General features: G+C 49.0%; 1 protein-coding gene across 3 annotated transcripts; it reads right to left on the reverse strand.

Annotated features, from left to right (window-relative positions):
* Positions 1–2,162: 2,162 nt before the first annotated feature.
* SUGP2 (SURP and G-patch domain containing 2) lies at positions 2,163–25,682 on the reverse strand. 3 transcript variants are annotated; one of them, XM_079960487.1, is made up of 10 exons: positions 23,357–23,478; positions 19,260–20,735; positions 17,774–17,891; positions 16,515–16,963; positions 12,649–12,760; positions 11,256–11,659; positions 11,086–11,147; positions 10,086–10,228; positions 5,736–5,859; positions 2,163–2,486 (listed from the first exon to the last, which is right to left on the reverse strand). In XM_079960487.1, exons 1-9 carry the CDS (start codon positions 23,469–23,471, stop codon positions 5,736–5,738), a joined length of 3,003 nt encoding a protein of 1,000 aa, XP_079816613.1. In that variant the 5' UTR covers positions 23,472–23,478; the 3' UTR covers positions 2,163–2,486. The 3 variants fall into 3 exon arrangements, with proteins under 3 accessions (XP_079816613.1, XP_079816614.1, XP_079816615.1); XM_079960488.1 differs by lacking the exon at positions 2,163–2,486 and adding an exon at positions 4,763–5,530; XM_079960489.1 differs by lacking the exon at positions 2,163–2,486 and adding an exon at positions 25,619–25,682 and having other exon boundaries at positions 5,654–5,859.
* Positions 25,683–26,306: the final 624 nt, after the last annotated feature.

The raw sequence follows: 26,306 nt of genomic DNA on the forward strand, positions 1-26,306 counted from the left end.
CTGTTTACACCCAGGCATTTGGTGGCAGAAGAATATCACTCTTAGCAACCCAAAGATCAGTGAATGGAACAATGTTTTTACCCAGAACTGCTTGTAGTTGTTTTAATTGTTTTAAAGATTTTTTTTAAAAAAACTGCTTTAGATTTTCTTGTTCTTAAATGGCTGGCGTCTCTGCTGCCCTGGGCTTCTTCGGAAGAGAGATAAATTGAAGAAATTTCTCCTTTCTCCAAGTTCTGGTTAGCTGCTGGGTAGAAAGATCTTGCTCTCTCCAGCTTCTGTTCCACCTGTGCCTTTATTTCCCAGTTTTTGCTTCTCACGCCTCCCCTTCCACTGGTTCAGCTTTTTATGCAGCTAGGCTGGACGGTGGAGGGAAGCAGGAGTGTGTTCAACAGCCAACTGTTGCCACCACAGACACAGCCAGGCTGAGGGAGGTGTGAGCAGTCAAACTTAGCTCAGTGCAGATCCTGGGAGCTCTTGAGCAGACCTTGCAAACAGGCATTTGTGAAGGCATTTAGCAGGGGAATTTAAGGGGGAGGCCCAGAGTTATCTCTCTTGGTGTGCATAGGACCAGAGACATGGAGGGCAAGGGAGCTGCTGCTATAACACCTGTGCCATGTTTGTCATTCTGCCGGAGAACAAGCAAGTGCAAGTTGGTTGTCTTGCTGGAAGAGAAGGGGCAGCAACTTGCCTAGCCACACCTCAAGCAACAGGACCACATGCAGAGTTACTTGATAGAGCTGAGTTGACTGAGACTGAGCACCAAGAGAGATGGGGTGCCCCCAGGGTGGAGAAAGATTGCCCATTGCAAGAGTCTAACCCCTGAAGGAATGTGACACACAGGAGGAGGACAGTCACAAACCACACTTTGTCATCAGAGTTGCAAAATCGCTTCCATGCTTTCAACTTGGACACCGATTCTTGGCCAGAAGAGCTAGGACAGCAGTTGCCAACCTCGGAAGACACGAAAGTGGCTGTGAAGGTACAGTGCACAGAACAATTATTGCCACCCCCAGAGGAGAGAGAGACAGGAGGAGATGGATTTGGGGGATCCATTCTTGATCTAACCCAATCAGATCCAAGGCTACTGACCATGGATGAGTATGCCAATAACGTACTTGCTAACTTCCGTGGAGACAACATTGGAGAAAGGGAATTGCAGCCTAGAGATGATAAGCTGGGAGGAAGGAGTAGGAAGTACTCAAACCCTAAAGTTTCCTCTTGGTTTCTGCCTGGTTTTCTGTTGTGTTACGTGGAACAATTCTCTTGTTTTAGGGGTGGGAGGTGGGTCTGGCAGACTCAACAGACAGGCTGTGAGCTGGTGCTGGTGTTGCCTCTATTAAACATGCTCTAGTTATCTCCCGCTTGGACTACAGCAATGCACTCTCCGTGGGGCTACCTTTGAAGGTGACCCAGAAACTACAACTAATCCAGAATGCGGCAGCTAGACTGGGGACTGGGAATGGCCGCTGAGATCATATTACACCTGTCTTGAAAGGTCTACATTGGCTCCCAGTACATTTCCAAGCACAATTCAAAGTGTTGGTGCTGACCTTTAAAGCCCTAAACGGCCTCGGTCCTGTATACCTGAAGGAGCATCTCCACCCCCATCGTTCAGCCCGGACACTGAGGTCCAGCTCCGAGGGCCTTCTGGCGGTTCCCTCGGTTACAGGGAACCAGGCAGAGGGCCTTCTCGGTAGTGGCGCCCACCCTGTTGAACGCCCTCCCTTCAGATGTGAAAGAAATAAGCAGTGATCCTATTTTTAAAAGACATCTGAAGGCAGCCCTGTTTAGGGAAGTTTTTAATGACTGATGTTTTAATGTATTTTTAATCTTTTGTTGGAAGCCGCCCAGAGTGGCTGGGGAAACCCAGCCAGATGGGCGGGGTATAAATAATAAATCTTATTGTTATTGTTATCCCTGACTCCTGTCCTTGCTCATGGCTGGGGTTTCTGTGTTTTCTCCTGTTCCTCCCCTCCTGACTTTCAGCATCCAGTATTTCCCAGCTCTCCTCCTCCTCTGGGGCGTGTCCTGTTTCTCACCGCCATGAACCTGGGTCCAAACTGTACTCTCCTGCCATTTCCCTGGAAGCCACTCTTCTTCATCCAGCCAGTCCTGACACCTATGTATGTACATCAGCTAGAAGTAAGAGCCAGGAACTGAAATGAGGCTAATAATCAGGTTCATGTTTATTGAAGGCTTTTTTGTTAAAAAATAAAATAAAGCAAAAGGATTACATGCCGTTAAACATTTAAAAAAGAAACGATGAATCAGCTAACAAACTTCTCTTTCCACTACGGGTCAATACTGTTCAGATGGCATAGGAAGGGGGGGGGGGGGAATCCTGATCAAGAGCCACTGAAAAAACACCACCATCCCCAAACGAAGGGTTGGGGGAGAGACACAGGATAAAGAATACACGTGCCCCAGCAACTGCAGCAGGAAAGTGTTCATGGATGCTTGTGGTCTTCGTGAGAGAGCCTGGAAAACTAGAATAAGAAAAAAAACTAGTGAACCAAATTGGCTACCAAGTGGCCATTTTTGCTCTGCATTTGAAAATATTTTGCAGACCCATTAAAGATGTTCACCAGAAGTTGCCCAGTGAAAAGCAGATTGTTAGAAGATATCACACACAGGAAAGGAGTGGATCTTGGTTTTAAAATAACCCCAAAAGATCCTTAGGCGAAAGCAACAACGGGAATTTAAATAACACCAGTGTTGCTCAGTTCAATGCTGCCCTAAAACAAATCTTAGCATAAAGGAAGACTGGCTGTAATCATGATTATCTTGAAGGGTTGGAGAAGAGTAAAAGTCCTCTTTGGCCCCATCCCAAGAAAAACAGTGTTCCATCTTTAAATAAAATTTAAGAAAATCAAAGTTTGCTATGTACTCCTGCAGCTGTGGAGAGAGTCCAGAATCAGGAGGACCATCCCAACAAAATTGGGTTTAAACACACAACCATTTATTCCCCCAGCCTGGATATGAACATTCATAAGTTGACACCCCAAGAACTGGGCTGAAGCCACAAAGGCAACAGAATCAGCTGGAAGAGAGGAGCGCAGCCCTCCCACAAAATGCAAGAGAAAACGTTTGGGTTATGCAGCCATCTCACTCTCTGCAAGCTCCTGAAGTCAGGAGGAGAAAAGGTTCTAGCAACTCGAAAGAAGACACGAGAGTTGGCTGTAAATATGAGGTGGGGTGAAAACAAAACTGTGGCTGAACACAGAAGCTTCACATCAAAGGAAAGGGGCTATTCAAACAGCAACAGCTCATTTATGGGCCAGGGAAATCAGCAATCTGACTCACAGGGGGCCAAAAGGCCAGGTTGGGCAGAAAGCCAATTTAAAAATAATATAAAATATGCAATGCTCAATTAGGAAAGAGAAACCAAAACACCCCTAAAAATTAAGTAAGAGAGTGGTTTTAACAGGAGGGTGGCCAGACCCCTGTGGCAGCTTCAGCTTGACAGAACTGGATCCTGCAGGCCGAAGGAAGGGGGTCTTGTGGGGTTCTTCAACATCTTGCTATCAGCAGCAAACTTCTTGGCTCAAACAACGGCGGGAGCCCCACCCATTCCCAGGAACGACTCTTGCATTTCTCAGAAAGGCAGAGGAAGAAGTTCCCCATTGCATGCCCCTGATGGCGGCATGGAGCTCAGGCTGACTTCAACACCACACTCTTTGATTCGGAGTTTCCTGGGGCAGAAAAGCTTGCTCTGAGCAGGAAGGAATGCCGCAAACCAGAGTGGAGTGTGGTTTCCCACTGAAAAGTCCACTTTGGCTATGAAGGGGGAAGGAGGTGCGAATGATCCTGCACATCACAAGACCCCCACCACAAATGGGTGGCTGTGAGAAACCAAGGTCCACAATGGACAGAATGTTTCAGAGTTAACAACTGGTTTGTATCCGGTCACCAAGATGAAGTAGCCTTTTGCAGAAAAGCCGGGAGAGGCTGGGTGGCAAATCGTTACTGGAGAACTCCAGAGGGAAAATGGATTGAAGAGTGTGTGTGTGGACACTCATCATTCAGAAAACACTGTCAAATTCAAATCAGGATGCTGTCGAGACGGTCGGTTCGTAAGTAGAGTTCTTGCACATTCTAGAGGGGTCCTATTCAGCAATGGAGCGAACCCAAATTTCAGACAACCTTGTACCCCCCGCAAAAAAAAAAAAAAGCTCTTCCGAGATCTTCCTGCAAGAAAACAGCACTAAGGTTCCTTTGCAGAAGGAAAAGGTAACCAAGACTGCTAAAGAAGATGGAAATGGAGGCCAAGCAAAATCCTGCATGCCTGGCAGTGGCACTGATCGCTGATAACACAGACCTCGGAAACAAAAGTGAGATTCGTTTCTGCCCTACATGGTATCGGTTTCTACATACTGTTTGTATTTTATTTAAAGCAAACAAAGCGATGGTTCAATAAATCGAACAAGTAATGGTTATTCAATAACTGCAGCTCGTCGTGCAGACCCAAAGCAGTTGAAAAGAAAAAGACATCAAATTGTGTAAAGGTGGAATTTCTGAATCTTGTGAAAGGCAGGATGATCATATTGTCCACATAGAGGACAGTCCATTTTTTTGTCCTGTCTGGAATGGATACATGCACCCCCTCCCACCTACGCAGGGGTTATGTTCCGGGGGCCCCACATGCAGAAGTGAAATTGCATAAAGTGGGGGGCATGCTGCTTTAATAGGGAGGGCGCACGGGGAAGAGACAGACTCACATGCGTTGACGGGGCTGCTGCCTTCTCTCGCTTGGGGCTGCTGCCCTGAGCCTTCCGTCCCATCCCTCCCGGGCAGCAGTCCTGAGAGATTTCCAGGCCACAGTGGTTCACTTCCTTTGATTTCCTCCTCCCCTCCCCTTACCGCTTTGACCCACAGCCCCCCGATCAGCTCAGCTACTCACACTCTTCCCCCGCCACTCCTTTTCTCCTCTGAGCACTGACCCTGCCTTATTGGGAGACAGATTTGTGCCTCACCTGCTGGCTCAGGGCCGCACGGCTAGTGGGGCACTGGGTTGCCCATCCTCTAGGGTGCCCTTGAGAGGTGCTTTCAGACCCAGCAGTGCAGTGCCCAAGCGCTGATCCCATGTGCCCATGTCCCCTCCCTCTGCCCACTCACACCTTGAGATTGTCCCTGCAGCCAGGACCAGGCTGGTGTGTGCGGACATGTGCCCCATAGCACTCGGAGTGGGGATCTGAGCCGCAGGTAGAAGCAGCCAATTGATTTATTATTTCCCAGCCTAGCATGCACACATGGTTGTATGCAAGTCAGCCTTGCGTAAGTGGGGGGGAAGCCTGACATCCTAGGTTCTTGTTAAAAGATTTGATCAGAAAGTAGACCCAGCCGTTCCTGCATCCAAAGAATGGCAATGTTTGTTTTGATTTGTTTAGGAGATTATGGATTCTTAAGAGCAATTTGCTCTTCTAATTGCTCCAAATTTAAAAGGGGTGGGGGGTTCTCAGAAGATGGGCTGTCCTCTCTCCAGACCTCTCTCCAGCACAATGTTCTTCGCTTCTTTGGTTCAAAGCTCATTCTGGTCATTCATAATGGAAACAAACATGAAAAAACGGTTAAGAACAAATCCAGATAAGCTTTGTGCACACACAGAAAATATCACCCTGGTCAAAGAAGAAGAAGAAAAAGCTTGAAAACAGAAGAAGAGAGAAACAGTTATTTTAATCTTGCAATTAATTCAAAAGGGGGTGGGGGACAAAGCTGACTTGCTGCAGACAACCTACCTATTTATTACAGGCTCTTTTCAGGTAGTACATCTGGATCATCCTCTGGCGGAAGGTGGCAAAGGTGTCCTCCTTGTTTTCATCCCCCGCCACACCCAAGCCCTCCCCCACTGAGGTGGAGCCCCTAAAAGGGAGGCAAAGCAAAGAGAAAGTGAGACACACATGCCCAGCCACCGGCTTCCTTGACCAAAGCGCAGGGCCAACGGGCAATGTCTTGGCCGCTGTGTTTCCAAAGACGTGACCGGGCTCCAGGTCAGTCCTTCCCCACGCCCAGTTCCTTTGGCTCGTGCCAACCCCAAAAGCATAGGAGTCAATTTTGGACAGTGCTAGGAAACAGGCAAACAAAGCTGCACCCTTAACCCCTTGCAAAAAGAAAAGAAACAGAAAGGCATGCTGGGATAGGTAAGAACATCAGAAGCAGGTGGATCAAGCCAAAGGGTTCAGCATCCTGTTCGCCCAACCAGATGCCCCCAATGGGAAATCCACAAGCAGGATTCGAACACAAGAGCCGCTCTCCCCTCCTGTGGTTTCCAGCAACTGGCATTCAGAAGCACTGCTGCCTCGGAGGGTGCAGGCGGAGCAGAGCCATCCTGGCTAGCAGCCATTTGTCTCATCCTCTTTTAAAGCAATCCAGGTTGGGGGCCATCCTGTGGCAGCGAGTTCCACAGCTTAACCACAGACTGCACAAAGAAGGGCTTCCTTACATCTGTCCTGAATCTCTCAACGTCCAGCTTCATTGGACACCCATGAGTTCTATAGTGTTACAAGGGAGAAAAACCTCTTTCCATCCTGCTTTCCCCATGCCCTGCATAATTTTATGATGCACCTTTTCTCTGAGCTACCAAGTCCCAAATGCTGCCTCCTGAAACCCACACAAGTTGGTGACCATCCCTGCCTCCTGCGGGAGGGAGCTGCATGAAGAAGGCCTTTCTTCGGGTGGGAGACCCCAGGGTCACGGCTCATAAATGAGCCGTTTGCTTCATTCAGCAGCGGGTCTGTGAGGGTGTTGGGCAGGGGGCGTCCTCCCCACCCCTGCTCTGGCAGAAGGCGAACACAGCTTCCCAGCACTTGCAAAACAGCTGCTCTCACTACAGATGCTCCTGTCGAACACAGGAAACTTAGATTCCATCTCAAATCGCTGGTCCAGCACAGTAGGCACTGTCTGCTTTGAATGGCAGAAGACGCTGGACAAGCCAGCCAAGACCCACTTTAAACAAGGGGTGGTTGGGATCTTATGGGTGAGAAGTGTAGGATGCTCCCCTGCCAAAAGCACGAAGCCTGGCAATGTGTCTAATAACAATAATAATAATCATAATAATTTATTATTTGTACCCTGCCGATCTGGCTGGGTTTCCCCAGCCACTCTGGGCGGCTTCCATAGCAACCAAAAATACACTAAAATATCACAGATTAAAAACTTCCCTGAACAGGGCTGCCTTAAGATGTCTTCTGAATGTCAGGTAGTTATTTATCGCTTTGACATCTGATGGGAGGGCGTTCCACATGGCAGGTGCCACTGCAGAGAAGGCCCTCTGCCTGGTTTCCTGTAGCTTTGCTTCTCGCAATGAGGGAACCGCCAGAAGGCCCTCGGCGCTGGACCTCAGCGTCCGGGCAGAACGATGGGGGTGGAGACACTCCTTCAGGTATACTGGGCCGAGGCCATTTAGGGCTTTAAAGGTCAACACCAGCACTTTGAATTGTGCTCAGAAATGTACTGGGAGCCAATGTAGGTCTTTCAAGACCGGTGTTATGTGGTCTCGGTGGCCGCCCCCAGTCACCAGTCTAGCTGCCGCATTCTGGATTAGTTGTAGTTTCCGAGTCACCTTCAAAGGTAGCCCCACGTAGAGCGCATTGCAGTAGTCTAAGCGGGAGATAACTAGAGCATGCACCACTCTGGCGAGACAGTCCGCGGGCAGGTAGGGTCTCAGCCTGCATACCAGGTGGAGTTGGTAGACAGCTGCCCTGGATACAGAATTGACCTGCGCCTCCATGGACAGCTGTGAGTCCAAAATGACTCCCAGGCTGCGCACCTGGTCCTTCAGCGGCACAGTTACCCCATTCAGGACCAGGGAGTCCTCCACACCAGCCCACCCCCTGTCCCCCAAAAACAGTACTTCTGTCTTGTCGGGATTCAACTTCAATCCATTAGCCGCCATCCATCCTCCAACTGCCTCCAGGCACTCACACCGGACCTTCACTGGTTCTGATTTGAAAGAGAGGTAGAGCTGGGTTTCATCTGCATATTGATGGACACCCAGTCCAAACCCCCTGATGATCTCTCCCAGCGGCTTCATATAGATGTTAAAAAGCATGGGGGAGAGGACGGAACCCTGAGGCACCCCACAAGTGAGGGCCCAGGGGTCTGAACACTCATCCCCCCACCACCACTTTCTGAACACGGCCCAGGAGGAAGGAGCGAAACCACTGTATAATTGTGCCCCCAGCTCCCAGCCCCTCTAGACGGTCCAGAAGGATGTTATGGCCGATTGTATCAAAGGCCGCTGAGAGATCCAGCAGAACTAGGAAAGAGCTCTCACCTTTGCCCCTAGGTCGCCAGAGATCATCAACCAGCGCGACCAAGGCAGTTTCAGTCCCATGATGAGGCCTGAAGACAGGGGTGGGTTGTTCTCAGAGGCTGGGCTCATCTTTGCCTCTCACAGAGGACATGAGGTCAACTCTCCCCATGAGGAAGGACCATGTTGCCTCTTAAGCATTTGTAAGAACTCGGCCGTTCCATGTGGCAGCTCCTACACTTTGGAGCTCCCTCCTTCCCTATGGGACGCGGGCGGCGCTGTGGCTTAAACCACAGAGAGAAGGTTGGCAGTTCGAATCTCCATGACAGGGTGAGCTACCATTGCTCGGTCTCTGCTCCTGCTAACCTAGCAGTTCGAAAGCACGTCAAAGTGCAAGTAGATAAATAGGTACCACTCTGGCGGGATGGTAAATGGCGTTTCCATGCGCTGCTCTGGTTCGCCAGAAGCGGCTTAGTCCTGCTGGCCACATGACCCGGAAGCTGTAAAGCTGTAAAGCAAGATGAGCGCCACAACCCCAGAGTCGGCCACGACTGGACCTAATGGTCAGGGGTCCCTTTACCCTTTACCTTTACCTTCCCTATTGCAGCAAGCAGCAGTTCTGTTTATAATTATTATTTTATTATTTATATGCCGCTCACCCGACTGGGTTCCCCCAGCCGCTCTGGAGTCTCAACAAAATATTAAAAACACAGTAAAACATCAACCATTAAAAACTTCCCTGAACAATGCTGGCTTCAGATGTCTTCTAAAAGTACCAATTTCTCTCTCTGACATCTGGTGGGAGAGTGTTCCACAGGGCGGGTGCCACTGCCAAGCAGGCCCTCTGCCTGGTTCCCTGTAACTCCATTTCTCACAATGAGGGAACTGCCAGAAGGCCCTTAGAGCCGAGTGTCCAAGCTAGACAATGGAGGTGGAGACGCTCCTTCAGGTATACGGGGCAAGTCAGTTTAGCTGACTGCAGCCTCTGGGAGCTTGTGACAAGGACTTGGGGGCATTGGCATGAAAGGACCAGAGCGCTGTCTTATGGTATATGCAGGACGGCCAAGAAGCTGCTGCAATAATCTCCAACACTGCGCCATGTTTGTCTTTCTGCTTGAAAATGTGCAAAACTACAACAGCAGCAAGTGAAAGCTGGTTGCCTTGCTGGAAGAGAAGACAGAACTTGAGGCCCACCTATCCAGATCAAGCTATTGGGCCAAATTAGGAATTTCTAGCTAAAGAGAGCAGACTACTGTCCTGGAACAGTGATGCAGGGTGAGTGTCGGCCCCTAGAGACTGCAGGAGACAAACCCTTGGAGGAGAGTTTCTTAAAGATGAAATATTGAAGGCACAAAGGTAGATGATTCCAACCCGAAAGAAAAGTCAGAGGCCCAGCCTCATGCTTTCTGTGGCACGTCACCTGTGTTCTGCTGGTACACACTTTGAAGATCACAGAGTATCTATTTGACATACACTGTGATGCTGTCAACGCCTAACAGAAATGGGGAGCATTCCTCAGCACCACGAAAAATAAGCAAGGTAGCCACACCAGAACTCACTTCCCAGAAATCACTTAGAAGGTACCTGCAAGTTTCTTTCTGGGAGGGCTAAAGTCGTTGGGTTTTTTTTGTTTTCTGTTTCTAAACGACAGCTCAGCGCTGGGGGCGCCTGCCCAGGGGCACCACTGGAAGCCTTTGTGGGCAGAATGGTGCCCGCTGGCGCTGAGCTGGCGACCTCTGCAACAGGGAATAACTGTGGTGAGATATCAATCCATTCCAAAACCTGTTTGTTTGTTTTTATAAAAAAGGAGTGTGCCACTCGCTCACGTGCTACATACACTTTGACGGGATCCTTGATGCCCTTCCCATGGGCACCAAGCCCAAGGCCTTCCTTCCAGCCCATTTTCTGCAGCATCTGGAAGCCAATGTTCTTCTGGTTCAGCCGCTTGTGGGAAAACTCCAAATCCTTTGATTTTTGCCACTGAGAACAAAACTGATCATCAGCATCATTATCATAAACACCTGGCTCGGCTATTGCATTAAGGCAACAGAATGCCGTAGCAGGATTATTGTTAATAATAACAACAACAACAATAATAATAATAATAATAATTTGTATAATCTAATAACATTATACAATATTATCTTAATAATATAATAATAATTTGTTTCAGTCTATTGCAGTGTTTCCCAAACTTGGGTCTCCAGCTGTTGTTGGACTACAACTCCCATCATCCCTAGCTAGCAGGACCCATGGTAAGAGATGATGGGAACTGTAGTCCAAAAACAGTTGGAGACCCAAGTTTGGGAAACCCTGGTCTATTGTTTTAACTTTTTGTGTGTTTTAAATTATGCTGCAATATTTTTTTAGTGACAACTTTGCTTTTTCATCAGCTTTTTTTTTTTAATTAAAAACTTACCCTAAAAAAAAACACAACACAACACTTTGAGGTTGCTTCTATTACCAAGCTGTGGGTAACTTTTATGAAGAGAAATAAATAAATGCACTGAATAAATGGGCAATTAACTGATCTTTTTTATAATTTTATTGTCTTCTTCAGAAATTTGTGTGAACCACTCCTCTGAACAATGCTTTTTATTGGGTTGGGGACACTGGGGATCAGTTCAGGGAATCAAGGGGGCCTGAGAAAGTTTGGGAACCGCTGGGCTGAGGTTATTGCCAGTACCTAACTGGTGAACAGAAGCTGACAATTACATTTTATGGAGGTTTCAATCTGGCTTTGAAAGCTGCACTGGGAGGCCTCTGCCTGGAAAGCACAGTGCATTAAATCTCTTAAAGATTAAATGCACGTATTTATTATTTTGCCCCCTTCTCACCTTATTTTTGTGGGACTGATAGCCGCGGGGTCGGTCATATGCAATCCGGACGGGGTCATGGACTGTAATGCAAAAAAAGCAAATCCAGAGGTCAAAGGTCAATCCAGACACAAACAAAATTTGACGAAGAATTACCTGCCTGGCTTAACCCACCCAGCTGCCCCACTCACCTTTTGGTTCATCGATGAGACAGACCCTCTTGGAGGCGGGGATCAGGCCCACCTTCAAGGACCTGCTGCTGGCCCTCTTGCGCCCAAAGGCCCTGCCCCGCAGAGGACCCTGGGCAGATGCTTCTGAGGTGGTGCCCTCAGGCTGCCCTTCTCCAGCTGTACTCGAGGCTCCCACGCTGGCAGACCCTGCTTGAGCTTCCTCCTCTTCCATTCCAGACTGCGGAGCTTCCTCCTCCTCCTCTTCTTCCTCCTCCTCCTCCTCATTGTTCTCCCAGTCGCCCTCAGAGGGTGCGGGGCTCTCGCTGGCAGGCCCTGGAATGGCGCTGAAGTTCATGGAGGGGCACAGCTCACAGACTTTCATCCGGTAAAACCTGAAGGCTGAGCTCTCACGGTCATGCAGGAACCTGAGAGAGAGCACAGGAGGACTTCACGGCACTGTTGCTGTGTGACATTTCTGCGTCGCTTCCCCTATGAGGACCCTGAGGTGGCCCATACAAGTATCTGGGGACAAGCTGCAGCTCTGAGCTTCATAAGCTCTGAGCTTCACAGCTAGGCTTGTTCACTGATTTATTTCTAAAAACATTTAGCTACCACTGTATCAAAGAAATATATAACAGCAGTTTGCAACAAAACTATTACCCATCTGCTGCTGCACTGACTGAGAGTAGAATGGGTTACTGTGCCCCTAAAAGACCAGGTGTGCAGCCTGAGGGTCTGTCCATGGAGGTGCAAGTCAATTCTGTGTCCAGGGCAGCTGTCTACCAGCTCCACCTGGTACGCAGGCTGAGACCCTCCCTGCCTACTCCCTGTCTCGCCATGCACTCTGCGTGGGGCTGCCTTTGAAGGTGACTTGGAACAACAACTAACCCAGAATGTGGCAGCTAGACTGGTGACTGGGACCATATAACTCCGGTTCTAAAGGATCTACACTGCTTCCCGGTACGTTTCCAAGCACAATTCAAGGGCCTGGTGCTGACCTTTAAAGCCCTAAACAGCCTAGACCCTGTATACCCAAAGCAGCACCTCCCCATCATTCAGGCCAGCCACTGAGGTCCAGCTCCGAGGGTCTTCTGCTGGTTCCCTCCCTGCGAGAAGTGAGGTTACAGCGAATCAGGCAGAGGGCCTTCTTGATGGCGGCGCCTGCCCCTCCCACCAGATGTCAAGGAAATGAACAACTATCTGACTTTTAGAAGACATCTGAAGGCAGATCTGTTTAGGGAAGTTTTTAATGTTTGATGTTATATTACGCTAATAATATATATAGTAATAGTAACATGCCACCACTTTACAGATGTTGAGTGTTGTTACTGCAATGCCTGGCTCATGCAATAAGGCTTGGGGTGCTCCAGGAGCATGCCACATGATTTTCCCGGGGAGGGAGAGGGTAGCTCACCACAGATCCGGGTTATCTGTGCTGTTGTCGATGCTGAACTGCTCAATCTCAGGTCCCACCTCCGCCACAAACTTGGCCAGCCTCTCTGCTGTCACCATCGTTTTGGGATCCACTGGAAAGCAGGGGGTGGGGTGGGGGAAGATAACAAAATTATTCCCGCTCCATTTTAAACAGGGCTTATATTGCTGGAACACTGGTGGGATACAGCCACAAAACACAGGGATCCAGGACGCTAAATAGGGATGATGGGAGTTGTAGTCCAAAAACAACTGGAGACTAGAGCTGGATGATATCTGGTTTTCAACACTGTGATATATCAGCAGCTAAAGACTGCAATATGTAGATATATCATGGTGTCTGGAATGTATCTCGGCTGCAGAAAATAATACAAAATTGGCATGTGCTCTGCTAACTAGGCTCAGGTGGCCTCAGGGGCACAAAGCACCTTCCATCAGGGGGCCCGGCTAAGCCCTTAACTTCATCTATGCTCTAGTAGCCTCCAGGTTAGATTACTGCAGCACATTATATGTGGGGCTGACTCTAGACAGTTCAGAAATGTCAGCTGGTGCAGAATTTTACAGCCAGGCTGCTCACCAGCGCAAGGTGGTTTGAGCATACTGCATCGATCCTGGCCTGCCAATGAGTTTCTGTGCTGTTTTTTGACCTCTAAACCTTAAAGGCTCAAGGACTGCCTCTCCCCATATGAACCGACACAGACCCTGCCCTCGTCCTCTGAGAGGTCCAGACAGTGGCAATACGAGAACAGGTCTTTTCTGCAACATGGTCTGACTCGTGATAAGACAGCTTCCTATATTCCTGTGTAATAATGTTAAGAAGAGCCTGCCAGAGAGATCAGCCTCCTAAGTGTCCCCATAAGCTACCCACAGCGAAGATCCCAGAGAGAATTATGGGAGCAAAGGCCAGCTCAGCAAAGGAGCACAAAATGCCCACTCCCACTGAAGGAGCAGAGGGAAGAAAACATCATTGGCTCAAGGCAGCTGCTCAGTGGGCCAAAGGATTGACTCAGCGGAAGGCAGCTCAGCAGCTCAAGGGTCACAGGTCCCACCTCCAGCTAAAAAGGAGGGGAAAGAACCTCTCTGTCCAGGACCCTGCAGAGGCACTGGCAGGCAATGCAAAGCGAGACCAGGTTAAGACTGGTTGATATCTGGGCTTCCGGGTTGGCGCCATCGCCGAATGGCGGACTCCCTCCGAGCTCCGGAGGGAGCCTGCTCAGCAGGGGCTGGGTCCTACCGCACCGGCGACGCGGGGACCCTCAAAAACCATGGGCGCTGAAACCCATGGACATGGTGACTCGGCTGGCACCTTTTGCGCCCCCCCCGACCCGCGAAGGAGCCTTTTTAAAGGCTGCGGAGCGGGTGACGGGGGGGTGGTGCTTTGAGTCCTTCGCTTCCCCTGCCGAGCGAAGCCGCATGCCATTCGACGGAGAGCGCTGACTTCTTCTATTGAAAATCTGGACTTAAAAGAATAACCCGTGAGTAATCGGAACCTGGACTAAAAAGGGGGATAATTTTTTTAAAAAAATTCGGAGCGAGCGGGGGAGGCACAAAAAGGAAGTCAGCCCCCCCCCCTGTTGTAGAAGAGTTAAAGCAAAGGATTTGACAACTAAGATCGAGTGCAACCCTATTTTGACAAAGTTATTAACTTCGCGAGGGAAAATCATAAGACTGAGCTGGAGGAGAAAGGTGGAATTGAATTAAAAAGCAACCCCCCCCCCGGAACCCTGGGAGCGATTTGTGAGAGCGCCGGGAGAAGAGAAATAGAGGTTTTGACAGCTGTCAAAGAGCTGTCAAAGCGGAAGAATAAAATAGAGATCTTTGTTACGAGGACTTTGCCGGTTACATTTGTTATAAATTGGATACAAATTGTTACAAACAAGGAATAACAAGTTATTTTGACTGGTGGACGTGATCTGGAAGGGAATTTAGTTATTGCAATCCACCTAGAGGAGCCGAGGGACATTACAAGTATTGTTGGCGTGGAATTTGACCAGAACTTTCTATCTCCTGGGAAACTGCAGAAATGGAACACTATTTTGTCTACAGAGGTCTACGCACTAAAGGAGACAATAGATTTATCTATTGAAGAATGAAAAGGACTTGACGTAATGTTTTGTTCTTGAATAACAAGCCCCTGCAGAGGAATTAGAAGCTTTTGGAATTGGAACATTTGTGCAGGAGAGCAGGGAAAAAGAAAAAAAAAAAGGAGGAGTGAGATCAACAAGAACAACAAAAATAATAAGAACTGGACAAAGTTGGAAGTGGGAACATTTGGGACATCCAGATTTGACAGGTTTAAAGGAATAAAATTGGAGCTTTCACCCCTAGATATAAAAATCTGGATGGAAGAAATGGGCCTTTTTTGAGACAGACTCCTTCCAAGATTGGACATTCGAAACTAAAGATGACTGGGAAAGGACTATGGTTTAGAGAGATATGGGAACTCCAGGAAGATATCAGACGTTGAGGAACATTGGGAACACAACCGGGAAAGGGGGGAGGGAAATTTGGAATCCAAAGGGCGTAAAATTATTTTTTTATTTTTCTTCTATTGTAATCTGTATTGCATATTAAAGGGGGGAACTCGCGGAAGGGAACAGGTCGATTTTAGGGGATGGGAAAATATTTTTAAAATTGAGTCAATGATAATAAGTTTAAATTTGGGATAAGAACTTGTTGAAATTCTTTTTTGTTTATTTGTAAGAATTGGAATACAGGAGGGGGAGGGGAGGGGAAGTCCTGAAAAGATGTTATTGGGAAAAAGATTTTATGGAAAATCTTAATAAATATCATTAAAAAAAAAAAAAGACTGGTTGATATCTGGTTTTCAACATCACAATATATCACCAGCTAAACATCATGATATAGTGATGAATTATAAAGTCTGAAAAAAGGGTGCAACTCCGTACAGTAGAGGCATTGGCTGGCTTCGTGGTTTTTCCTGCTCTTGTGATTCCTTGTAGGGGAGCGCTGAGCCAGCAGAGTTAACAAGGGTTGCAGGAATTGAGAGACACACTGACTGGCTTCAGTGTTTTTCCCCGAATTGTGATTTTTGCATAGAGAACACAAGCACACACAAACCACAATTTGTGGTATGTTGCCAGGTCAAAAATTATGAAACCGATATCGTGATATGGACTTCAAACTGGTTTTGGATGATATATCGCCAACTCCTCATAATCAATAACAATAAGTTTATTATTTGTATTCCGCCCATATGACTGGGTTGCCCCAGCCACTCTGGGCAGCTTCTTCATATATAAACATAAGAAAACATTGCACATTAAAAAGCTTCCCTATACAGGGCTGCCTTCGGAAGTCTTCTAAAGGCTATTATTATTATTATTATTATTATTATTATTAGGTAAAGGGACCCCTGACCATTAGGTCCAGTCACGGATGACTCTGGGGTTGTGGCGCTCATCTCGCTTTATTGGCCAAGGGACTAAGCCGCTTCTGGCAAACCAGAGCAGCGCACAGAAACGTCGTTTAGCTTCCCGCCGGAGCGGTACCTATTTATCTACTTGCACTTTGACGTGCTTTCAAACTGCTAGGTGGGCAGGAGCAGGGGCCGAGCAACAGGAGCTCACCCCGTCGCGGGGATTCGAACCGCCAACCTTCTGATCGGCAAGTCCTAGGCTCTATTACTAATTTAATTTGTATACCGCCCTATACTTGCAGGTCTCACAGATATCGTGAGTCACAATATATTGCCAGGTCAAAAATTATGGAACTGATACCACAATATGGATTTCAATCCAGTTTTGGGTGATATACAGTATTGATATATCGCCCAGCCCTGGAACATACCACATCCTGCCTGCCCTGTCCCCCCTGAAATTCACCTACCGTCAGGGAACTGGCATGCTAGCCCAAGCGAGCTTCCAGCACTCAAACCTTCCCCGGGCATATCTTCTGGGTCGGTGGCTGAGTCGCAGACTCCCGCCTTTTCCAAGGCGGTCTCTGCTGGGGGGGCTTTGGGGCTCTGCGGCAGGCCCTGCTGCTTGAGCATTGTCTCGGCGGACAGGAGCGTCTGGGTCCCCACGGTGGCTCGCTTCACCCTCTGGGCTCTCGCCACCTGCCGCTGAAGGATCCTGGGCCTCCTCTTCCAGAAGAGCCGCTTCTTGATGCGGAGGACCTTGCGGGCGCGCAGCAAGGCCTGCATGACAGCCAAATCCTGCAGCTCAGGGGTCTTCTCCTGCTTGGGCTTTTCCTTGGCTGCGGACCTCAGCCGATGCATCTCGGACAGCTTGAGCTTGTAATATTTGTGCTCTAGGCTGTCCTCTTCCTTCAGAAACCTGTTTTGACCAGGGGGGAAGGAGCAGCTAATCAAAACAGTAGAATTATCATGAGAAACAATTTACAACAATAACTTAAAATGTACAAAAAGTTAAAAAGAATAGACCAAAACCAGTTAAAATTCACATCAACTTTCTAAACATCTGGGCAGGATTTTCTGAACAAGAATGCTTTCAGCAGGCACCGAAAATGATACAGTGAAGGCACCTGACTGATATAAATAGGCAGGCAGGGAGTTCCAAAGTGTAGGCGCTGCTTTGTGAAACGATTTGAGTTATACAAATAAGGAGCGGGTATTAAAAAGGTAAGTTAGGCTGGCCCAAGAAGCCCTGTTCCTGGAAGGCTCTGAGAGTCAAGGGAGCGGGGAAAACCACAAAACTACCAGAATATGTCCTCCTCCTTCTCCTGCGTGTGAGGGGAGCACCCTGTTGCAACAGTTAAATAAAGATCAGGCTTACTAGCTGCTTTGCTTCTCAATATTCTCTGCTTGGCCTCTGTTCTTTTCTCCGACCGATGGAGAACCTACAAAGGACTCTATAAGGGCTCTTGTGTTCCCCATAGGCATAGGGGAATAAGGGCAGATTTTCATTTATTACAGATGGCGACCACGAAGGGACACTCGGTTGCCTGGATTCTGGGGGCGAGGAAGAACTGGTGATCCAGCGCCCACCAGGCCATTTGCCAGGAGGGCCACCAGTCCTCCGGTGATCCCAGGGTCTGAAAATAACTGTAGTGCCAGTGGGGCTAACCAGAGGAAGCAACGCTTGATCAGGTCAGCCATAAAAAAAACACTACCAGAAGATATTTACCAGTACTCTGGGTTGTCCTTCAACTGAGCTCTCTCTTTCCCTTTCAGAGTGCCGGAAACGATGCCCTCCACCAGCTTCTCGATTGTCTCGGTGACCTTCTGGTCAGCACGTTGCGGAACTAGGACAAGAAACAGGGGTGGGGGTTAGGATAAAATGAAAAGCTTCCTTGTGGGAACCTCACAATCACAAACTTACAGTAGGGCCACAACTCATGCGTGATTTACTTATGCATTTGCAGCTTTCTATGGGAGTGGGCGGGGGATAATAAATAAATAGAGAGCTGGGGAGGGAGGTGGGCAGTTGGGAGAGGCCGTCTGAAATCTCACGAGACCTTTCCAGAGCCCAGCAAACCAGAGGGCATAAAAAACTATTTCCGCACCAGGTTTTCCTGCTGCAGAAAAAGCTTTCAAGCTTACTGGGCTCCAGGAAGGTCACACGAGATCTCTGGGAGGCAGGGGGGGGGGCTGCGAGATGTCAGATAGCCGTGAAAGCCTCCAACAGCCTTCCAGAGGCCTCACACCACCTTCCCAGAGCCTGGTTCTCTGCTGCAGTGTTGAGGAGTCCACGGGGCAAACGAGGAAATTATTCCCAAGCGCAGGCTGTACGCAAAAGTAAGGTAGAGAGAGCTATGTGGGGTCAGTTTCCGGGGTCTCACTGACTTTGTATGATTTTGCCTTTGCACATGAACCCCTAGAAAGTAACTCCGCATAGGTGCAGCCCTCCCATATTACAGATCCTGCCAATAAGAGATCAATCCTCATTTTTCTGCAGCTGCCTGAGAAAAATGCACAAATCATTAATAATATTGGCAATTTTGGGTGTGGGTTTTTCCTTTGGGTATATTTAATTTTGGGGAATGGGAAGGCAGGGCAGAGCAAGCCTCACATCATGCCAACAAGCCCCAGACCCAAACTATAACCCTGACAATTCAAAATGTTGGTGCTGACCTTAAAGCCCTAAACAACCTTGGCCCAGTATACCTGAAGGATTCTCTGCACCCCCATCATTCAGCCCAGACAATGATGTCCAGCTCCGAGAGCCTTTTGGCGGTTCCCTCCCTGCGAGAAGGGAAGTTACAGGGAAACAGGCAGAGGGCCTTCTCGGTGGTGGCGCCCACCCTATGGTATGCCCTCCCATCAGATGTCAAGGAAATAAAGACCGATCTGAAGGGAAGTTTTTAATGGTTGATGTTTTATTGTGTTTTTTGTATTTTGGTGGGAGCTGCCCAGAGTGGCTGGAGTAAGCCAGTCCGATGGGAAGCACATGAATCGTAACATCATCACCATTATTAACCCTAGGAATATAATTAAATGCTCACAGGGACCCAAACAACAGAAGCGAGGTGGGAGAAGAGGACAACGACTCACAAACTGAAACAACATGAACACTAGAAAGTCTATAGATGGAAATAATTCTTCCCCCAAAGAAAAAGGACCCAGCCGCCCCTGACAACAGGCAGAGTCAGTGGGAAGCAGCACCCGCTTACTCTTAATCTCCGGCTTGGTTTCCGGAGCGCCCTGTGGGCTGGGGGTCTCCGCACTTGGCCTCTTCAGCTGCATCTGGGACCCGTTCTTCTCCAGCCAGCCCTGCAGGTGTTCGATGTACTCCTTCCCAAACAAGGCCGAGGTGTCAAAATTGGGGAACAAGATGGGCAGAGGGGCCACCTCCTTCAGCCCGATGGCCTCCAGGATCTTCTCCTGCCGGAAGGAGGAGGCCATGGCGAAGGTCTGGCCGACGAGCACCAGGGCCTTCCGACAGAGGGAGGCAGTGGTCTCGAAGGCGGCCGCCATCTGCCCCGGGTCGCTGAAGCTGCTGGATTTCAAGCTCAGCTCATAGGCATTGCAGGCCATCAGGAGTGGGACAGCGCTCTTCAGGAGGCAGGCCTGGAGGTGCATCATGTACCGGTCAAACGGTTTGATGAGCTGGAAGAAGCCATTCTTGGTGGCCACCAGCTTCTTTTCCAGCAGCAGGTTCAAGAACTGGCCGTCCACTTTGGGCGTCCGCAGCGCTGGGTGCTGCAGAGTCCGCACGACGGAATAGCAGAAGTCCTGGTGCTCCATCTTCAGCGAGCACTTGAAGGAGGCCAGCATCTTGGCGCACGTCTCCGTCTCCAGCGTGAAGAGGATGCGGAACATTTCCGTGTACTCCGGGTCCTTCTTGATCTTGTGGAAGCCGGCCCACTTGATGATCTCCACCCCAAAGGTGGTGAAAACATCCAGCGGGCCACTGAGGTCCAGCTGTGGCTCTTTGTGCTGGGCATGCCTCACAGTTTCCAGGTTGTCGTGTTGCAGGGTGCCCCTCAGGGACAGGGACGGCCGCTGGCCGAGCTGAAGGTGCTGAGCGGGGAAGGCCCTCCTCTTGGAGGGGTGGGCAGGCTCCCCCAGCAGGTCGCTTGAGGACAAAGCCTGGACCCATTTCTTCATGGGGAGGACCGCATCTGTCTTGCTTTTGACCAGGCCCTGTGGTGCCCGGATGCGCTTCGCCGTCAGGTCCCTCCCCGCATGTAAAGAGGGAGCAAACTCTCTCTCCGCCTCCAGGCCATACTCCAGGCTGTAATCCTGACTCCTCACAGTCCCAAACTCCTCTTCCAATAGCCCTGGAGAATGGAAGCCACTCAACAGCTCTGCTGAACTGTAGTCAGCATCGTGGAGCCTGGAGGTCTCTCGGGAGGAGGCACGGCCATAGTCCCTTTGCCGAGAGGCCAGGCGACCGTAACCCCGCTCCCTGGCGGATGGGCCGGGGAGCTCCCTTTCTGCAGAAGACAAAGGGCCGTAATCTTGTTTCTGTGAGCATGTGGGTGCGTAGTAATCCTCCTCCTCTGACTGATAGGGAGGCACCGAATAGTCTTCGTTGGCGGCTTCTCGGGCTTCTCCTCTCCAGTCGCTGTGCAGGTACTTTCTCTCCTCATGGAAATCCCCGTCCTCTTCCTCGTACCGGGTTCGCTGCGCTGGGCGCGAATGAACTGCGGGGGGAAGAAAAAAGAAAGCTATTTCTCATGGCATAAAACCAAGCACACCGGGAGAACTCAACAGGGTGCTTCTTCAACTAATTGGTGCAACATGATGGCAACTGTGTAAAAACTAAGTACAACAAAATTGGTGGAAAGACTCTTTTATAACAGAATGGCATTACTTTATTTCGTACATCATTGAAAGATTAAATAGAGGCCTCTCCTCACATTATAAAATCTTCTGGATAACTTTGATAAACAGTTTATTGCCTTCTACACAAATAACAGTTTGATATAAAAACTGGGAGGTTTTGTGTGCAAGGCAAATGCTCCACTACTGAATCACAGCCTTTCTCAAGCAAGCAGGATTTCCAAGCAGGAGCCAAAACCCAGAGGCAGAAAACCCATGTTTTGCACGCTCTTAATCTCAGGGTTGTGGGTTCGAACCCCATGTTGGGCAAAAGATTCCTGAATTGCAAGGTGTTGGAATAGACGACCCTTGTGGTCCCTTCAAGCTATACAATTCTATGCAATTCTATAAAGGCAAGAGAGTATTTATTTGCAAATTTACAGAAAACTGAAAGTCTAAAGGTCACCAAAAGGGATTTGGGAAGGGTATCAGTTGAAGGATGGAACTGGAGGGAGGCAGAGGGAAAAAGGAAAAGCAAGAGAACTTGTTTCCTTGATCCAATAATAATAATAATAATAATAATAATAATAATGGAAGACCTTTAGATCACTGGCCTCAACTGATGGGTTGGGACCCACTAGCACAGCGGTTCCAACCTTTTAGGGGCCACTGCTTGCTCCCTTGGTTCCATAAACTCATCCCCAGCACCCCCTAACCTACCCTCTAAAAAGAATTTGAATAGCAGTTTGCATTACCCACCAAAGAAAATAAAAATGCCATAAAACTCAAAATAGTTAACACTTAATTGCACATTTATTCATAATAAATAATAATAATAATTTATTATTTCTACCCCACTTACCTGGCTGGGTTTCCCCAGCCACCCTGGGCAGCTTTCAACAGAACATTAGAAACAGAATAAAACTCCACACATTAAAAACTTCCCTAAACAGGGCTGCCTTCAGATCCAATAAATTAGTTTAATTAATTCAACAGCCATGATGAACTTTTCAAAATCTGACAGTCACTCCTCAAGTACTTCTGTCTCTTAGTGGACCCTCCAAGTTATCTCCCCTAACACCCACTTTGGGGCCACTGCACTTGTGGGCCACAGTCTGGTCCAAGATGGGTAGCAAAAGGAGCACTGCCACCATATAAATTCATGAAAGATTAAGAAATGCATGTTTGGGTTAAAAGTGAGTCCTGGGGTCTGGAAAAGTTGAAGACTACTGCTCTAGGTGATGGTGGTTGGGCCCCATAAGATACCAGCCCCAGGCATCCTGGCCGACAGACGGGTGATGGGGATGTGCACTCCAACAGCATTTGGAAGGGACTCGGGATTCCTAGACTGGGAAAGTTTTTTATTTCACATCCACATCAGCCTGGATAGCTCACTCAGTTAGAGCATGGTGCTCATAACGCTAAGGTTGCAGGGTCAATCCCAATATGGGACAGCTGCATATTCCTTTATTTATTATTAATTTAGTATACCGCTCTGTACCCGCAGGTCTCAGGAGAGTTCACAAGATAAAATCGCAATATAAAAACACAAAACACACCATAAAAACAAAAACAGGAACCACCCAATAACCCCACACCAACACCTTTTAAAAGGCCTCTGGATGGCAATCAGCCGAAGTCCTGGTTGAAGAGGAATGTTTTTGCCTGGTGCCTAAAAGTGCTCCCTGGGGAGAGCGTTCCACAAACAGGGAGCCACTGCAGAAGAGGCCCGGTTCTTGTGTTGCCGCCCTCCAGACCTCTTGCAGAGGCGGAACATGAAGAAGGGCCAAAGAACATAATCTCAATATCAGGGTCAGCTCATATGGAAAGAGGCTGTCTTGAGGCACTGCAGGGGGTTGGACTAGATGATCCTCAGGGTCCCTCCCAACTCTACAATTCTATGATCATTGGGACTTTAATGAGGTTAGCAGCACACTCCACTTGGGGGCTGGCCACTAACTGCAAACCCTTTAATGCCAAGCCAAAGGAACCTTTTCTGCCTCACTGGACGTATCCCATTTTGGGCAGTCCTTCTGCACAAGGGTCGAGGCTGAAGGGGTGCAGCAAAGAAGGTGGATCCAACCTTTTGACAGTAGGCTAGTTGCTGCACACGCTTGCACTCACGCGTCTCTCAATCTACCCTCCATCCTGGCAAGCAAAAGGCATGGTCAAGGCTCAAGGACACATCCCAGCTACACAAAAGCACTTGTGTGTGTGCACGCATGCATGCAAAGCAGGGCTGGCAAGGAGAGTGGCCAGGGGAGAATCTGGAGGGTGGCATCTGCCCTCTGAGGCCTGAGTGTCCCCATCACTGCTTCAGGGGAAGGTCTCAGAAACGGAAGAGAGCGAGGCATGTGGCATTATTTTGTGGCTCAGATTAAATTTACTGGGGTCATAAGGCTCACCTAAAACGACTTGAGTCTCTGAGGCCGGAAGCAGGAACGGGGTCAAAGGCTGACGAGCAGCAGCAACAAATAGCTCAGGGGCATTGGACCAACCATACCTCTCAGCTGGTGGAGGGCCTCGTCGATGGGGTCACTCCTGTCCAGACGATGCCGCTTCGCCTTGACTTGCATGAGGGCGTCAAAAGACTCCCGCGCCATCCGCCGAGCAGCCATCTGGGCTCTGGAATGAGAAAGGAGGAAGAGCTAGGGAGGAGGGGAAACAGTTGGCATCCATATCGCCAAGCGATCCTTTAGCATGATTCTTAAATCAGGGAGCGAGTAAAATAAAGCGAGTAAGTCCTGAATCTTCCAACGTTCAGCTTCACTGGATGCCCAAGAGTTCTACTGTTAGGAGAGAAGGAGAAAAACCTTTTCTCTATGCACAGCAGAGGGAGAGAGCTATGGACCTCGCATTCTTGTTTTTGGGCTTCCCAGTGGCATCTAGGCGGCCAGCATAAGGACAAGGGGGGACGGATGCAGCAGGGCTTTTCTTATGCTCTACCTGCTCTCAAACGCATCAGGTGACTTACGCCAGTTGTCTTCAACTGCTACCAGGCCAAAGCCTAATTGATGGTGGGTCACAGCAGCAGCATTGCCTAATGATACTACTAGTAATAATTTTTATTATTTATACCCCACCCATCTGTGTTATGTGTAATTTTTTATTTTATTTTAACAAGTGGGTCCCCAACGCATGTTGAAGACTAACCAACTTACACCTCTGTCACCAGATGCAGTATTCCAAGCTGCATTACTCCTGCCTCCAACTTTCTTCCAATGAAAGGAGACAGTAACTTTCAGCTCACTGAGAGACTCCAGAGCAGCAGGATGGAGGACAGAGGAGTTTGCAAGACTGGGCAAACAAGTTTAGAAAGGAGCCTCTGGGGTGGGGTTAAAGGAGTGGCCTACGCTTCTCTTGTCCTTGTTTCTGTTGAAAAGCATCCACCCAGCCATGCTGAGAGGTAGAGCTGGGTATCATCCGCATACTGGTGAACACCCAGCCAACCCCCTGGTGAACTCTCCCAGCCATTTCATGTACAGTCATACCTTGGGTTGAAGTAGCTTTGGGATAAGGCAACCCAGAAGTAATGGAACGTGTTACTTCTGGGTTTCACCACTCGCACATGCGCAGATGCTCAAAATAACATCATGTGCATGTGCAGAAGCAGCAAATAGCGACCCGTGCAGAAGCGCGGATGCAGGTTGCGTTTGCTTCAGGATGCAAATGGGGCTCCGGAACGGATCATGTTTGCATCCAGAGGTACCACTGTAGATGTTAAACAGCATGGGGGAGAGCATGGAGCCCTGAGTGGTCCCGAACACTCATCTCCCACCACTACTTTCTGGACACTGCCCAGCAGGAAGGAGCAGAACCCCTGCAAGGGTCGAGAAGACAGGTTTTGCCCATCCAAGCTGCTTGTTTGCATTCTCGGGGGGCGGGGTAACAAGTTGAAACTGATCCCATAAAACCTGGCACTCCACGATTTCATCTGCAAAAGCTTTGCAAAATAGCTGCAAAGGGGGATGTTGAGGTCCAGCGGCTGCCTCTCAGCCTAGCCTACCTCACAGGGTTGTTGTGGGGGATTGAGGGGAAGGGGAGTGCCACGTACACCCCCTGAGCTCCTTGGAGGTGGGCTAGCGATACCATAATACATATATTTTAAAAATTCATTTATTGCACAAATAACATAAAGTACATACAATACAAACATTACACATTACTGTACAAATGATCCAAGAAATTACAAACATAGAAAAGAGGGAGGAAAGAAGAGAAAAGGAAAAGAAATAGAAAATGAGTTTGTTTAAAATAAAAAGAACCTTCCAACTACTGTATACCCGTTTTACTATTTTGCGATTTAATTTTTTTTTACACAGTTTGCTAGAATTTATTCCCCACCCCCCTCCTCCTTAATTCTGATTTTCTCCACCGTTGCATTATTTTACAAGACTCATTGGATATCTGCCAGGAGACTTTTGCTACCGTAATAATTTAAAATATCCTCAAATACTGGGCAGAGAGCCCTTTGCCCAGCACCAAAACCAGTTAAGAGTGGTGGCAGCAGGAAAGGTTATCCAAGGTGGCCAACGTGCAACCAAGGAGCCCCTCTTGGGAAGGCGCCTGAAGGGCAGGAACCTCGGGGTTGCCAACTTACCGGCATCAGTTGGCAGAGCCCTGGAAAAGTGGAAGCCGCGCTGGCTGCTGGCCTGGGGCTCCAAGGCAGAAGAGGAGGCCGCCTCCAGGTCAGTTGGCAACCTCTGCCCTTCCTCCCCCCCCCCCGACCCCCCCTTCTCTTTTCCCCCTCAGAGCTTCCACTTACCAAAGGCTGAATAAGAAAATTAGTACAGAATCTCCCCAGCGACACACAACAAGGCAGGGAGGAGGGGGCTGCCACTACGCACGCGCAGAGATCCCACCGCGCACGCGCATGGAGATTCTACTGCGCGCACGCGCAGCGGCTTTCTATCCAAGCCCCGCCCTTTTTAACAGAACTCGCGCCTCCGCCCTCCCTCTTGTGCGCACGCGCAAAAGAAACACACACAAACACACACACAAAGAAAAACCCACAAACCCCGCCCCTTGCAGGCGTTTCCCCGCCCACCGGCCCTAGTTATGCGCAGGCGCGGTGAAGTGCCCTCGGCCCACCTTCCGCCGCAAGGGCTCTGCCGTGAGGCGCATGCGCACAACTTGCTTGTCAAATGTTCTCTCTTCGGGCGCTTCTTTTTCTTTCTGCTCCAAGTGGAGGAATCATTAGTAACTCCCATTGTTGTAATTTCATGTTGTCAACCGCCCTGAGCTCTACGGATGAAGGGCGGTGTGCAAGTTTAATTAATAATAATAAGCAATAGTAGTGGTGATTGCTTCCTTTTCAATAGAAACGAGGAAAAGCTGCTTTCCAAACTGGCAAGACTTAGACATGAATCCTCGACTTGTGAAGTTGGAAGGAAGGGACCCCCAGGGGTCATCCAGCCCCTGCAAGGCGGGAATCTCAGCTCCAGCCCTTGAGC

Source organism: Podarcis cretensis (genome assembly GCF_951804945.1).
Source record: "Podarcis cretensis genome assembly, chromosome: 18".
NCBI lineage: Eukaryota > Metazoa > Chordata > Lepidosauria > Squamata > Lacertidae > Podarcis > Podarcis cretensis.